The sequence below is a fragment of the Rhopilema esculentum genome, chromosome 20 (genome assembly GCF_057945365.1).
Source record: "Rhopilema esculentum isolate cy_ngs chromosome 20, ASM5794536v1, whole genome shotgun sequence".
NCBI classification, from domain to species: Eukaryota; Metazoa; Cnidaria; class Scyphozoa; order Rhizostomeae; family Rhizostomatidae; genus Rhopilema; species Rhopilema esculentum.
In genome coordinates this window covers 12,556,382-12,571,394 of record NC_142834.1, presented here as the reverse complement: position 1 = coordinate 12,571,394, position 15,013 = coordinate 12,556,382, and the positions used below count along the sequence as shown (strand labels likewise).

At 36.4% G+C, this 15,013-nt stretch overlaps 1 protein-coding gene across 1 annotated transcript; it reads left to right on the top strand.

Annotated features, from left to right (window-relative positions):
• The first annotated feature begins 1,306 nt into the window (after nucleotides 1-1,306).
• On the top strand, nucleotides 1,307-10,813 carry LOC148957873 (uncharacterized). Its single transcript, XM_089114402.1, has 3 exons — nucleotides 1,307-1,560; nucleotides 7,841-8,913; nucleotides 10,589-10,813. Exons 2-3 carry the CDS (start codon nucleotides 7,993-7,995, stop codon nucleotides 10,811-10,813), a joined length of 1,146 nt encoding a protein of 381 aa, XP_088970528.1. The 5' UTR covers nucleotides 1,307-1,560; nucleotides 7,841-7,992.
• The last annotated feature ends 4,200 nt before the right edge of the window (nucleotides 10,814-15,013 follow it).

Below are 15,013 nucleotides of genomic sequence, written 5' to 3'. Positions count from 1 at the left end.
GGGGTGGGGGCTGAAAAGGGAGATGATTTTCAAACTACACGAGTACTTGTCATGAGAAAAAGGGACGCAGTGGTTGTTAAATTTTTGGGAGCCTGAACTGAAATTTCCCCCTAAAAACACCAACAAAGTAGCAGCATTTCCATAGTTTTTTAACATTATGTTTGGATAAATTTATGATTAAATTTAGATACAAAGTGCAAATCTTCAAACACAAGAAGCAATGATACGCTTTCTCCTTCCTTTTAAAATCCAAATAAAAGATTCAAACTTTTGCGAGATTTCTTGTTAAATGCTAAAAGGGCTAATTGACCAAAAATTGATGACATAGAAAATAAGACACTCCCAAAAAGTAGTACATATTTATTACCAAAGATTTAAGAAACTCGAAATTGGAGAACTAAATGTCTATCCTTCTTTTTGAAAAAACTGGCATATCCCTCTTCACAGGGACACCAGAGAAGGGGGTGCGGGGGTCAAGCGCCCCTGTTACCTTTTGATAGGAGGGGCAAGAGGGGCCAGAGTGCCTTTTTCATGATAGTGCCCTTGAAACCAGCCAATTGTAATAATCAGAGAGATTCTTATAAAATCCCCAATGTAATGCGTAATTAATGACGACATTTTTCAAATCCTTGTAAAGTATATTCTTATGCTAAAAATTAACAATTTTCAAGATACCAACTGAAGATCGAAATGAAATGACAGTTAGTAAAAGGAATTAGTAAAAGCTGGGAGGTATCTTTCAAATGCTCTTTTACTCAAGCCTGCCTCTCCCCCTTTTGCCGCTTGGTCGTTGCGGCGTCCCTGCCTCTTCACTCAAGCCTCTTTTCTGACCTGGCATGGTATAACATTTAGAAGGTGGTGATTGTTTTTTTCTAGCTGCTGTGTTTAAAACAAGGTTTCAATGATTAAATGATGTATATTTGTTTTTTGATAAGGCCGACTTGAGTGGGATGTTTAATCTTTTCATTCATAACGCCAAAGAGGAAAGTTTATGATCTGTAGCAGGTGACTTCAATACACCCCACACAGGATTCGTGGTAAAATTCACTAGGAAGGCATTATCAGTAATGTTTTCATGAAGCTGTTTTCATGGCAACTTGAAGGTGGTTTTTTGAACCCCATCATATTAGCCCCCTTGCATAAGCACCCTCGCATAAACCCCATCGTATAAACCCCTAGTGGGCTTATTTGGGAGATTTATGTTATCATATAAAATTTTCAGAGTAGCTGCGATGGAGCAAATTAATCAAAAACTCTGATGTCCCCCTGGGAGTATCGAACTCTCACGGGTAGGAGCCCCCGTGCGCGAAACCAAGAACCCTTTTGTTGATGACACAAACGAGATCTCACAGTCTGGATACAGCCGTGGTTCAAAAAGTTTTTCCCTCATTACGAAAAGCTAACTGGATCTCCTAAAACCGACCGTAAAGTTGAAATTAATGTTTTAGGACACCAGATTGTACTTGTTTTCTTCTTCGCTGTTTGTCGCGAAGGCTCACGAAGTCACCGTGCATATGGCCTAGAGCAAGCTTGAATTTTGGCGTCGGAAAGGTGGTGCTGGTGAGTTCCTGTTTATTGAAGTGCATAGCGTGCATCTTTATTTAGATTAATTTTCCACGCAATTTTCATATAAGAGAAAGTTGACTTCAATCCCCTCATTGGATTTTTGTCGTTGTTTTTTAATAAAACGTGCATATTACACAAAACTTCAAGGGCGAATTGTTTGATTGGATTATGAATGTCTTTTAACGTAGTGTTCTCCGGTAATAGGGCGACCCATGCATGTCCTAAACTCAAGCGAAAAGTTAGAAATAGTAGATCTAGTCAAATAAACTAGTCAAATCAGTCTACAAGGCTAACGCCTAGCCAAATGCTTATCTGGAGATGTATATTCCCCTAAAATGTTAACTGTTTTTTCGACAAATTTTTTTGGTTGCTCTTCATGAATTGGGATAATAAAATACGTAAAGTACAGGTATTTATAACGGCTACGCATCTATTCATTCATTTGGACATTTTCTACAATTCTTGAGAATTACGGATCAATATTTTGTTTGGTTTCGCCTAATAGATTTAACCAATTATTTTTCACGATTCATAGCCTGAAGTCTAATTCTGGGCCTAAGGCCTTTAGCTAATGTTAACAATTTTTGACATGCTGGAGATCAGCAAATAAATATAATAGAATTACCTCTTCCTTTTTTTACTACCCAAGAACTTAAAACAGTTTCTGTTTTATAAAAAACAAAGCTATAATTGAAGATTACTTTAAATTTTTTTTTGATTTTTGATTTTTGCCAATTTAGCCTTTTTTCAAAAACTTACTAACTTTCAAGTTTCATAAAAAATTTAAAGTTACTGATTATATTTGTTTTCAAAATGCAATCTTTATCTTATATTAAAATAAAGAAACTTTATTACAATATATATATATGTATTACAATAAAGAAACTTTCAAGAATATTGGCCCTGCTGATTATTGCAATAAAATTGAATGGAAAGTATAAATATGTCCCCAAGTTGATTTCACTTTTAGGCTCATGTCATTTGATTGAATAAAATTCCCCTATCCAAACTCAATTTTTATGGACCTCATTATCTCAGACTTTTTCTGAAAGCTATGCCCTACATCTTTTTATGAACTATTTTGTTTTCAAAATTTATAGCCAGATATTTTAAAATGATAAATAATTGATCTAGTTGCCTTGTGTAGAGTAACTTAGGTGCTATGTAGCTATGCTATTTTGAAACAAACATTCAAAACTGTGCCATTTCAGACCTCAATGCAAGTTATGCCAGAATTGTAGGGCCACTTGCCAAAACATTTCTCTTTATTGGCTCTTTTGGAAGCTGCCTATGTAATAGCCAATTAAACACTATATGCCTTCTCCAATTTTGGAAGATTGGTTTTGCTTTTTCCTAAATCTGGCTGGGTTCCTTATATCTGCATTGCATAACACAGAATGATTCAAAAGAAGTTTTGGATGCCTGTTATCTTAAGACTGCCAAATATTTTCCATCTTTTGTAATTATTGACATAATCTCCATAAGGCAGAATCATTATGTAGAATAAATATACTTTTGATGTCACATTTATTATATATGTAAATATCAGTTGTTTTGTTGAAATTTTTGGATCCAAGCAATCTTTGGGCACCACTCATTAAAAGCATTTTAATAAAACAATACTGACTGAAAAATAAAATGAACAAAGATTTGCTTATGTTCTTTATTGATTTTGTTGCTTTTGAAAATATTACTTTTTTTCTAATAGTGGATCTTAATGAAAAATAGTGATAAAAATTTGTTTATGTTCAGTTTTTGGATGTTGCTGTTTTTCATGGAAAGGGGGCACTTTGCTAATAGACACATGCAGGGGGTAAGTCTCAGAATTTTATAGGTCACCCAAAAATATGACCTTTTTTCACTAAGACCCAAAAATGTAAGCTCTATGTTTACCCAAAACTATCCAAAATTGCAAAATCTGTAAAAATAGTTCCACGCAGGTATATTTTGTTTGAAACTGTACTTTTAATTCAAATTGGATTTCCTGTCCTTAATTTGATACCTAGAAGCATCCAGATTGTGTCTGCTGTTTTTCAGGATCCAAAAAATTATTTTCTGGCAAATGCTTCACCCAAAAGTATCATTTAAATTTATGTCTTCCCAAAAATTATCAGACAGACCCCTGTTGTTTCTATGTGAGAAGAGCCCCTGGAATTCCTTTGTTGTTTCTATGTGGGAAGTGCCCCAGGAATTCATTTGTTGTTTCTATGTAAGAAGTGCCACTGGAATTCATTTGTTGTTTCTATGTGGGAAGTGCCCCCAGAATCATTTGTTGTTTATAAATGGTATTATACAATTTCCAAATTTCTGACAAGAATCCCTAAACTTGCTTTTAAGCACAGTGTGTGCCAAAGGCAATCACTTATCTCCTCCATCTTTGTAAAGTAAACTAACATTGTTTGCAGAGGGTGGATAGCTGAATCTGCTCTTGAAAAAGTTTATCAGTATTCCAAATCTTTAGCCAGGAAGACTTTTGCAGGGAATGTAGCATAGAAAAATATGGAGAGATGATTTTAATGCCCCTCACAATTATAAATTATTAATGCAAGCAACCAGGCATAGTTGATTGGTTACTAAATTCTTTTGCAACTTTGCAACAGCTGTAAGATCAGAGTGCTAAGGCGTACACCTGAATGATTATCATGTACAGGATCAATTATACATGATATCAATCTGCTAATGCTGCCTCTGAACAAAGAAAGTTTACAATAGATTAAGGTCTTTGGTTGATAAGCAAGAGCCTGACCACATCATTTTATTGGCTGATTTATTTTTTTGCATATGTTTCTTCAAAAGCTATGCTTAAAATAAAGTGTCCTGTTGCTTCTTCTCCATGTGGCCACACCGCAAGATTGCTAGGCCTTGAATTGCTGAGAGCTTATGACTCCCTTCACTTTAGGTGAAAGTTTGTTCATGTCCACTATTCGATCCCAGACCCTCGGGTCTGTATTCTATGAAGGTGATTTATACAGACGCCCTTCAAACTACTGGAATAGTTTTGTTTTGACATTCCGTGCATCATTATTGTATAATATTTATCAAACTACAGAACATTCTATTTATGAACCACATGTGTTTTAGTCCTATTTAAAGCACAGGTAAGTGGCAGCAATTGATAACAAATGAATGAGCGGTTCGTTAGGCTGACATCTATCAAATAATCCTTACAACTTCAATGCTTATGCAATACTGAGTTGTTACTCCTAATATTGAAAATTACATTGAAAAAATCTAAAAAATATTGATTTTTCAATACATTGAAATATTCATGTGTAGTTTGATGTACTTTGAGACCATTGTCGGCTGTACTGGGAACTTTCTTATTATTCGTTTCATGACTGACGATCCCCTTTATCCTCTATATCTAGGGTACTTACTAATTACAATACAGAATGATTAACCTTCTGTGACAATGCCCGTTTGCATACCCATTTGTCTCATTAGTTGTTGCATTACTTGTCAGGCCTCATAACGGCATCGAATTTATAGCACATTACCGGTTCCTAATAAACGAAACGAAACATTACCGGTACCTTTTCATAAAACAAAAGCGAATAGTTAGTCATATTGTTGCAGAAGCTAAAAGATACTTATTAGAATTAAATTGCCATTGATGATGTTGTTGAAATAACTATTCTTGATGTTTTTAATCATTTTTTCTGGTACTTAAGCAGAACGTTAATTGATCCTCATTAATTTCCAAAGTTGCATTCATTAAGTGGTTAATCAATGTAGAAAACTTCTCTGCATTGTTGCTAGGCTATGTTCGTACAATAATGTCTACTATGAACAATTAGTTTCCCAATGTATTTCGGGGTAACAAAAACCTGTAATCCGTGACGAAATGTTAATTTTATTCTTTCTAAATATTTTTGTTCTGTGAGTTCTCTATTTATCTTGTATCATTTCTCTTCAATTTTTTGCGCTGTTTCCCCTTTCTGTTTATCGTTTTTTTGTCGTCGCTGTATTTTCATTGCAAGAAAAAAGGGCCTAAATCCAGCTTAGAATAAGATCTGTGCAGCCATAATTCTATCAAATCAGCCATCGTCATCACCAAACTGACATGATATCAGTGGCGGATTTAAGGGGGGCTACTAGGGGCAGTTGCCCCTCCCTTGACGAGTTGAAGCAAGTCTGGCGCCCCTTTTTTGGAAATTGTGCGCTCCTTTTAAAGAATGAGAATCAGGTGAAAAAGTTTCTGAGACCGATAGCTTAATTTGCTTCAAGGATTACATCAGAGTTAATTTTTTTATTCTGAAAATTAATTTGAAATTGTTGTATACAGCGTACTCTCGTCACCAATTTTTGAAAATTTTTCAGCGCCCCCACTACCAACTGCCCCTCCTTCAAGTTTGCTCTGGATCCGCCCCTGCATGATATGCTTTAGTATTAGCCAATAAGTAAAGGTTTGGGAAACACCTAAGATGGTGATTGGTAGTGGATATTCATATGGTGTTTGTTGTCAATCGATTCGCAATCGATTTCCTACCTAGCAATGTCTTCGCGTGCTTCCTTTTACACTGGTAGTGACAGGAACCAATGTAAAATCTCAAAATAGTTTTGAAAAAGTCAAATGTTTGCTTCTTCAAAGCCATGGCTAAACATTTATATCGCTAATGATTAACTTAAAATCCGATTCTTACCAAGGCTTCATCCTCAGAGTCCAGCTATTCCCGCAAACACACAATCTTTGGGGTTCACAACTCAATCCCTGTGACCTCAAGAAGGTTGGGATCTGTAGTTCTGTTTTGTCAACACCGAGGGCATTAAGTAATAGATGGAAAATTGGAGTTGAAGGCAAAAGCTCATCTTGATGTCGACCTGGATGAGATGTTGTCGCGAGACTTGCTTGGTTTCAGTCATTTTAAGCGAATGAAATAAAAATATCTTTGTTGGTTGAAGGTGTTTTTGTTGGTTGGTTACAAACAAACTTCTGAAGGCAAGAAGCTGCGGTATTTATTTGGCTTTCGTCGTATGGCGTTTTAAGAATCATAACTTGTTTCACCTTCCATTGTTAGACGTTCATAAAGTTATTTCTCTCTCATAGTAAATCTCAAGTAAACAAAAGGATTAAAGATAATTTTTTCTAGAATAAAGGGAGCCCTACTAATGATGAGGTTGTATACGAATAGTATAAAAGTACTCTTTCTAAATAACCATATGTGCCAATAGTATTGACAGGGACGTCGTAACCGGGGACCCAGAAACGCGTGACTCCTTGCTTTTTAAAAATTTCCCCTTTTATAAGAACTGCCAGCTTTGGAACTTTTGCAAGTACCTCTTCCTACCTGTGCCCCGCAGAAAGTTTCTGATACCAAGCTTGCTACTTTCTCTAAAAGCTTAGTTTTTTGTGTTATTTGTTTCTCTGAAGAATTTCCCAGAATGTTTCTTTCTGTTATACTTGATTTTACTTGGCAAGTATCAAAGTACAAGGCCGATTTTGTTGCCTTTGCGCAGGAAGGATGGGGTTATTTGCAAAATTCATTACAGAAGAAAGAACTGGGAGATATCAGCCAGAAACTCATACCTTGTCTGCTTCTGCTGTTTTTCTTCGCAGACGGGGAAGGGACTTTCCGTTTATCCCAGAAATATGCCTTGGCCTAGCGCAGATTGAACGAACCCCCTTTAATGTTTTAATGTCATCTTGCTCAGCGCACGAAAGCCAAGAACATAACAATGTTTACAAAAGGCTTGATCTAAATTATCATAATCATAACCACATAAAAAAGATCATTTGTCTTTCGGAAGATGGAGATTTCAGGCTTTTGGATTCTGTTTACGACAGTTACTCGAAATCTGTTGTGAAACCCAAGGCCCTAATGTTTTTCTTTAAATTTCCAAGAAGGACTATACTGACCTAACAGTGTGTAATTGACGTCACACCAAAACACATTTTTTGAAGGCAATATAAAGTTATGGTTGATTAAATCAAGGTTACTTCTTCAAATGGACTTTTCTGGTTGCAATGTAGATATGTATCATGTTGCGAAACGTATTAGGAAACAAACGACAAAAATTGGGGATGAGTGGCCGACTGTATTTCAAAGCTTGCCCCATTTCTCGACAAAAGGGGCTACGGCCTACCCCCAGCCCCCGCGCCTTTTACACTTACGCGGACAGTGATAAGGTAACTAGACAACGAAGCTCATCTAAGCTCTTGGCCTTAATTCTGTCGGTTTGCTTTGTGTAGTCGCGGAATGTTAATCAAAGATACTGTTTCATTCCTAACAGCGATGACAGTTCATGAGTTGACCTGCTATCGTTATTTTTTCAGATCAGCAATCAATAATCTACAAAGCGTGGCTCATCATCATAAGAAAACACATGTTGCACTCTGAAATCTCCATTGTGTTAATGAAAGGCGGATGAGGATTCACGAGCCAAAATTAGTTTCCACTGCAATCTAATCCACAAGGAACCACAAAAATGGGTGTTATGCGGGTTACTGGCCCGTTGAAACCGCAAGATTCGCGATGTGTCGTTTATTTGGCAGACGGCCTTTTGAAAGGAAAATACAAGAAAAACGCAGGCGGTTGTGGTGATAATTCCCACGAAAAGGACGTGAATTCGGACGATTTGGCTGAGGAAAACGAAGACAATTTGAAACAAGCTGCAGATTTTACAAGAGAGTGGACAGGTTCTTTGGAAGCTGGTGTATTTAGTCCAGTAGATATAGAAGAAAGCAAAGAAGATAATATTTCATCTGGATTTGATACGAATGCGCTTGTTTACGAGGAAGGAAACCGTTCTGGCTTTGGTGAGACAGCGAACAAAATCGAAGAGAGTCTTGCAAATCGAGTTAATAATATTTTGAGCTCATGTCGGACTACAGGAGGAATAAACAGCGAACGATCTGCGATAGGTTTTGAAGACCTTCAGAGAATCGAAGGAATCACAACTGATATCGAGGAGGAAATTACTCGCAGCTATAAGCAGAAATCTCGAATTAACTATATAGGTTTACAGTGTGAGAAAATGAAGAGAACAACTAGGAGAAGAGTGCCAGAAATGAAAGTTCAAACTTGTGGCCGGGGAAGGCCTCGGAAGAAATCAAATGGGAAGAGAGGTGGCAGCGCCTGTGATAAACAGTCACAGGATGGGGGTGATGGGGGCGATTCCAGATCTAACCGGGGTAGACAACAGAGAGGTGGTGGCCAAGGAAATGGTTGTGGAGGGGGGAGAAGGCGAAGGGACGACGATGATAGAGATGATGATAATGATGACGTAGAGGATGACTTTGATGATAACAATGAAGATGACGAGGAAGAAGAAGATGAACAAACAGGAACGGAATCTGTAGCCGATGAAACGGAGTTAAGTCCGGAGCAAGAAGCAGAAATGGCCCAGGTGTGCTTTAGTATTTGTTTGAAAATGCTAGCATATTTCGTGCGTAAAAATCTTAGTATAAACGATGAATGGTAAGGTTTTTTTTAATTTCATTTTTTTTTTATATGAAAGACTTTTAATACACGATTTCATGTTCAACTACACAAATTGAGTGTCGTGTCATTACATGCTATTTTTTGTCAACGTGAAAAAGGACTACCAACTGATCTCTTGTACCCTGCCTTTCTCCTATACCCTGCCTGTTTACAGTATTTGGACAATGAAATGTTAATGCTGACATTTCTCATACCCTGTATCATTTTGAAACGTTCCCAGATATTGTTATATTTATTTTATATATTTATGAAAACATTTGTCATTGTGATGTCAAAAACTCTGTTATAAGCTTCAGCTGTTACCAGATCGAAGAAAACATGGCGGCCACACATGCAAAACCCAAACCCCGTTTGTTTTCTAGAAATGTTTGTCTATAGGAGCTTGATGATATTATCTAGGGGACGGATAGACTCTTTCTGCACACTGCAGTACAACATACTACACTCTTTTTTTATACGAACCAGTAAATTTAAGTTCAGGCTGACTGTTCTTAATTTATTCGAAAATCTGAGGCTGGATTGTTCTTAATTTGTTCTTAGATGAATAGGGTGTAAGCAGTGCGATTGCTAGCTTTTTCGCGCTAGAGAGGTCAATTCCCAACAAAGTGAGTGAGACACCCTTCAATTGCCGCCAAGTTTGAATATTCACCGAAAAAACACCCACACATGGCTAAAAATCTTCGTTTTTGAGACAAAACGTTGTTCAGAATTGCATTTTACAGGAGCTCAGCCTCAGCTTGTTCTTAATTTGTTCTAACTTTCGAACCATTTTGAGGCTCGTGTTAGCTATAAGATTATTCTTATAAAAAAAGATTTAATTGAAAATTATAAAACTCAATTAAATTCATGCTAATGTTTAATGTTTTGTGGCTATCCAGCACCCGTTCATCCTCTTCCACACTTTTTCGAACTTCTCTGCTTTTGCACAAAATCGAGAAAAAAATAAACGTTTTTGTTTCTTCTCGCTTTCCACAAAACGAAGACAAAAATATATATTTTTGTGATTTTAATCGTTCACATGCTTCTTTGATGTGAACTTGTTTATATTAAATAGAAAACGTTTTCGTAGAACTATGTCTTTATGCGTTCACATTGATACGCCTCTTTTTAAATAACCTCAGTTTTTGTATATCCAACTTTGGAGAGCGTATCAAGACCTCCTTTATTGCCTATTTTGTTTGGATCACAATGTTTGCCTGCACAAATTGTTTTACAAGAACAGTGCAGAGCGAACAGGCCGTGAAAATTCTGTTTTTAAGTATTACTAATTTTCGTATTGGAGATACAGCTGGTTTGAGGAGTAAGTCAAAATTGAAGCATTTGATAAAATCAACCTCTGCTTGACAACATTAGCAATCTTAACATCCACCAAATCGACCTTGACCCAGCTACCAGCTCAATCTATCACAGTATCTCTAAAATATTTAATTCTTGCGAAATTAAAACACGAAGCTGACGTTGTTTGATAGAATTTGTCTATATTTGTTCAAAACTTTGAGTTCAAACTTGAATTCAAACCTCGTTTAAGTTTAATTAGGTCTAGTTTAGTTTAAGTTAATAATAAGATCTCTCTTTTTCAGGAGCTGCTTTCCCTCATCCCACCAAAGAATATGAATTGTGACCCCCCTGAAAAACCTGCCAAGCCAGGCACGGCTGTAAATATCCATGGCGTTGTGCTGCATGAAACAACCGGGGGTAAGTCTGGGTTACTTCTTATGTACACACATTTTTCTATTAGAAACGACGCCGAGGAAAAGCACTCAGTTTCTTTATTATTATTGTATTGTTACTTCAAGTTTGTTTAAATGTTTCTTCGATGCCAGATCCTAAATAGCTACGTTTTAGAAACTCGTATAAAGAACACCTAAAAAGCCACAAGAAGTTCTTCTCTCTATTTATCTATGTTTATTTCAACAAGAAATAGATTTTTAATCATCAAATATTCTCATTTGCACCCCATCTTCATAAGAATCAGTTTCGAGCAGTTTTCTCAGATCAAGGGTGATCAGTTAAGGGTGATCAGTGCTAAAGTTTCTTTTTTTGTCATCCTATGTAAACAGTTTCAAATAAATGAACATGTACCCGGAAAGGACACCTTAAGTAGTTGTATTTTTGCTTAACGCTTTGGACTACTTCATCATGTGTATGTGGTAAATTAAAGCAGAGTGTATGCGGTTCTCCTAACGCTAGTTTTTCATCTTTCTGTACTCTCTGGCTTGAGACAAGAGAGACTAGATCTTTTTCAATTGGATAGAGGGGCTCGATTTTAAGTTGGTGGCAGTTCTCCTAGCTTTCAGGATGCAGTTTTGGTATTTTTTATAAAAAGCTCTACTTGAAGATCACAGTTTATAGTTCAGTTCTCTTAGCAAATTTATGATTCTGAAACTGTATTCAAAGCCACTATTTTAATCGATTGTGATCAGGATTGGCCAAAAGCAGTCATTTTACCTGCACATTCATCCGTTAGAATAGGATTAACACCCAGAAAGAAAATCTGGCGCCCAATCAAATCAAATTTTATCTCGAAAGTCAAGAAAAATTATTTGGATTATAACTGGAATTTTTCTTGTCTTTTATTTATAATCCTAGCAGCAGAATCTGTTTTTGTAGTAAGCCATTATTATGTTTAAGAAATCTTTTTGACCCATGTTTAATTCAGGCATTAATATTTCCCTAAATTCTTAAAAAGCATCCACCGTTGACAAAGAGATATTGTTTTAAGACACATTATGTCATGTTTAGTGTTTGACCACCAAAGTCGCTGTCGCCCATGTCAAGGAAATTTCTTGTGATCAACTTGAATATCATTTCCAAATTGAAAAATCTAATTTAAATTCTTCATCACTGTATGAGCACCACCTTAATGCCATGTTTCTTAATACTGCTTCCTAATTAATCATTAATTTTGCGGAAACCATGCTGCTGAGACCATTTCCTTAGCAATCAAAGTAGAATAGCATAATTTTGTGTCCCCACAAAACCTATTCCGTAATTATTCTGTTAAACGCGAACCTCAATAATATTTTGCCCTCCAAAAGGCTTCGCCCACGAAAATGCGCTGTCCGTTTTATAGAGTTTGAAATATTGAAATGCAATAAATGAAATGAAATAAATTGAATGAATTAAATTGAATAAATTATATAAATTAGATAAATTAAATGAATTAATAAAATTGAATTAAAGATGCAGTATGAAATCAAATGTGACGCCCATTTCCAAAAAACTTTACTAATCTAGGAATGCTCGGATTTAGAGATCAAAAAAAGAGTTATAAATCTCCATTTAATGAACTATGGTTTTTAATCAACGTCAAATGTCAGTAAACCTGAGGTCGGGTGGTGCGGAGCGCCGTAATATAGGGCAGCGGTAATATGGAGAAGTGACTGTTGCCGTAAAATGGGGAAGTCCTCAGAAAAGGCTTTAAACGCGTGTTTTAGTCATTTTCCACTACATTTAACGATAGATCTTCGAGATAAAGTCTATCAAATGAAATATCTCCCAGATTTTTATCGATTTACTCCTTAAAACTTTCAAAAAATCTATCTTCGACACTCTAGCTCATTTAGGCCCGTCTTTCTTTTGTTTCCTCCACGAATATGAGGTTCATCCGCGCGTCTAACTAACACATTCGCGCGAATATATGACTTCAGTGCAGTAAGATGGAGAAGTACTTTATAAAACACGTAAAACCTTTCAAAATAAAAGCAACAGTAGCACATTTATTAGCCTGCCACATAATTACGATGCTTGTTGCAAAATTTTAACCAATATATGCGTCTTCCTTGTGTGTTTTGGTAATGGTACTTCCAGCGCCGTAATATGGGGCAGTCGGTTGCAACGCCCCCTGTTAGAATCCAAACTTGATTCATTTTGCGCAAAATTTGTCAAAATACAGATTTCATTGCCATTCCATGCATGATATTGGCCAAAATGTTTGTTTTAAACCATAAAAAAGGACAAGCACAGCTTGTCAAAACTAAGAAAAAACAGTGTAATACCAACCTCAACCAGATCACATTGGGCCCTCTCACAAAATCTTGTGTCTATAGGAGATCTTGGATCCAGTTTGTTGTTAGACTAGGGTGCCCAACTTGAAAGGGGCGTGTGTCAGTATAGATATACTTTACTGCTATATATAACATATACATACATGTTGTATTTTATAATTTTGAGTCCTTGCTAGCTCATCAGCCAATCCACCAGGTAGAGCATTTCGGGGCTTATGATCAGTATGCTCCTTTACACCTGGGTGCTTGTTTGAAACCGTATTGTTCATACTGATCATAAGCCCCGAAATGCTCTACCTGGTGGATTGGCTGATGAGCTAGCAAGGACTCAAAATTATAAAATACAACATGTATGTATATGTTATATATAGCAGTAAAGTATATCTATACTGACACACGCCCCTTTCAAGTTGGGCACCCTAGTCTAACAACAAACTGGATCCAAGATCTCCTATAGACACAAGATTTTGTGAGAGGGCCCAATGTGATCTGGTTGAGGTTGGTATTACACTGTTTTTTCTTAGTTTTGACAAGCTGTGCTTGTCCTTTTTTATGGTTTAAAACAAACATTTTGGCCAATATCATGCATGGAATGGCAATGAAATCTGTATTTTGACAAATTTTGCGCAAAATGAATCAAGTTTGGATTCTAACAGGGGGCGTTGCAACCGACTGCCCCATATTACGGCGCTGGGAGTACCATTACCAAAACACACAAGGAAGACGCATATATTGGTTAAAATTTTGCAACAAGCATCGTAATTATGTGGCAGGCTAATAAATGTGCTACTGTTGCTTTTATTTTGAAAGGTTTTACGTGTTTTATAAAGTACTTCTCCATCTTACTGCACTGAAGTCATATATTCGCGCGAATGTGTTAGTTAGACGCGCGGATGAACCTCATATTCGTGGAGGAAACAAAAGAAAGACGGGCCTAAATGAGCTAGAGTGTCGAAGATAGATTTTTTGAAAGTTTTAAGGAGTAAATCGATAAAACTCTGGGAGATATTTCATTTGATAGACTTTATCTCGAAGATCTATCGTTAAATGTAGTGGAAAATGACTAAAACACGCGTTTAAAGCCTTTTCTGAGGACTTCCCCATTTTACGGCAACAGTCACTTCTCCATATTACCGCTGCCCTATATTACGGCGCTCCGCACCACGGCGGTTGGTAAACCTAGAGGTATGTCACAGGGTGAGATTTTTGCTTAGGTTAATTAGGCCAACATTTTTCAAATCGCACAGAACAGCTTTAAGGGATTTATCTGTTTCGGAGATTGGCCTTAATTTCAAATTTGTCACCCTCTTAGCTGAAGAATAATTCTACTGCTTCAACTCACTACTAAATGTCATTTTCTGATTATATTGTGTCCAAGACTTGCTGTTGTCCACTACTCGAACGGTGACATTAAAGATATGGACACCAAGTTGCTTGGATGACGTAGTTCCTGGTTCTTATCTTCTTCTGAAATTTGCTTTCTTTCCCATATCGTATTTATATGGTCAACTTGGCACGGGCATCTAAGAAAATTCAAATTTCGTATGATTCTGAGATGGCGTTGTTCCAGGAAACCATATTTATGCATGCTAAAATTTTTTACTCAGATTATCCTTTTGGATATACTAATAATTCAGTGTTTTGATAAAATAAGAAATATTTTTCACCATCAAATAACAGAGCTTTTGAGCTTCTACCTCATCCCTATTCAGTACTTCAACGGTAATATAAACATGGGGATTGTTATCGGCTAAAACCTCAATAATCTCTATCAAGACTGCTGCAATTAACTTTATTGAACAAAACTTGGTTTTCCGCAACGGGTATTTTTCTTTCTATCGTGATCTATTTTCAAGCTTTTGATCTATGTTATTAGTCGTCTTGGAAACAAACACATTACATCATAACCTTGTTTCAATTAGATTATAAATCATTTTATCGACTTGGCAAACCTAATCATTATTTCGCATTGACCACAATCTTAAGTAGTCTGTTCGT

Coding starts and splice junctions, on each gene's coding strand:
- LOC148957873 (XM_089114402.1), top strand. CDS start 7,993: ATGGGTGTTATGCGGGTTACTGGCCCGTTGAAACCGCAAGATTCGCGA. Junction 8,914..10,588: donor AAGAAGCAGAAATGGCCCAG/GTGTGCTTTAGT, acceptor TCTCTTTTTCAG/GAGCTGCTTTCCCTCATCCC.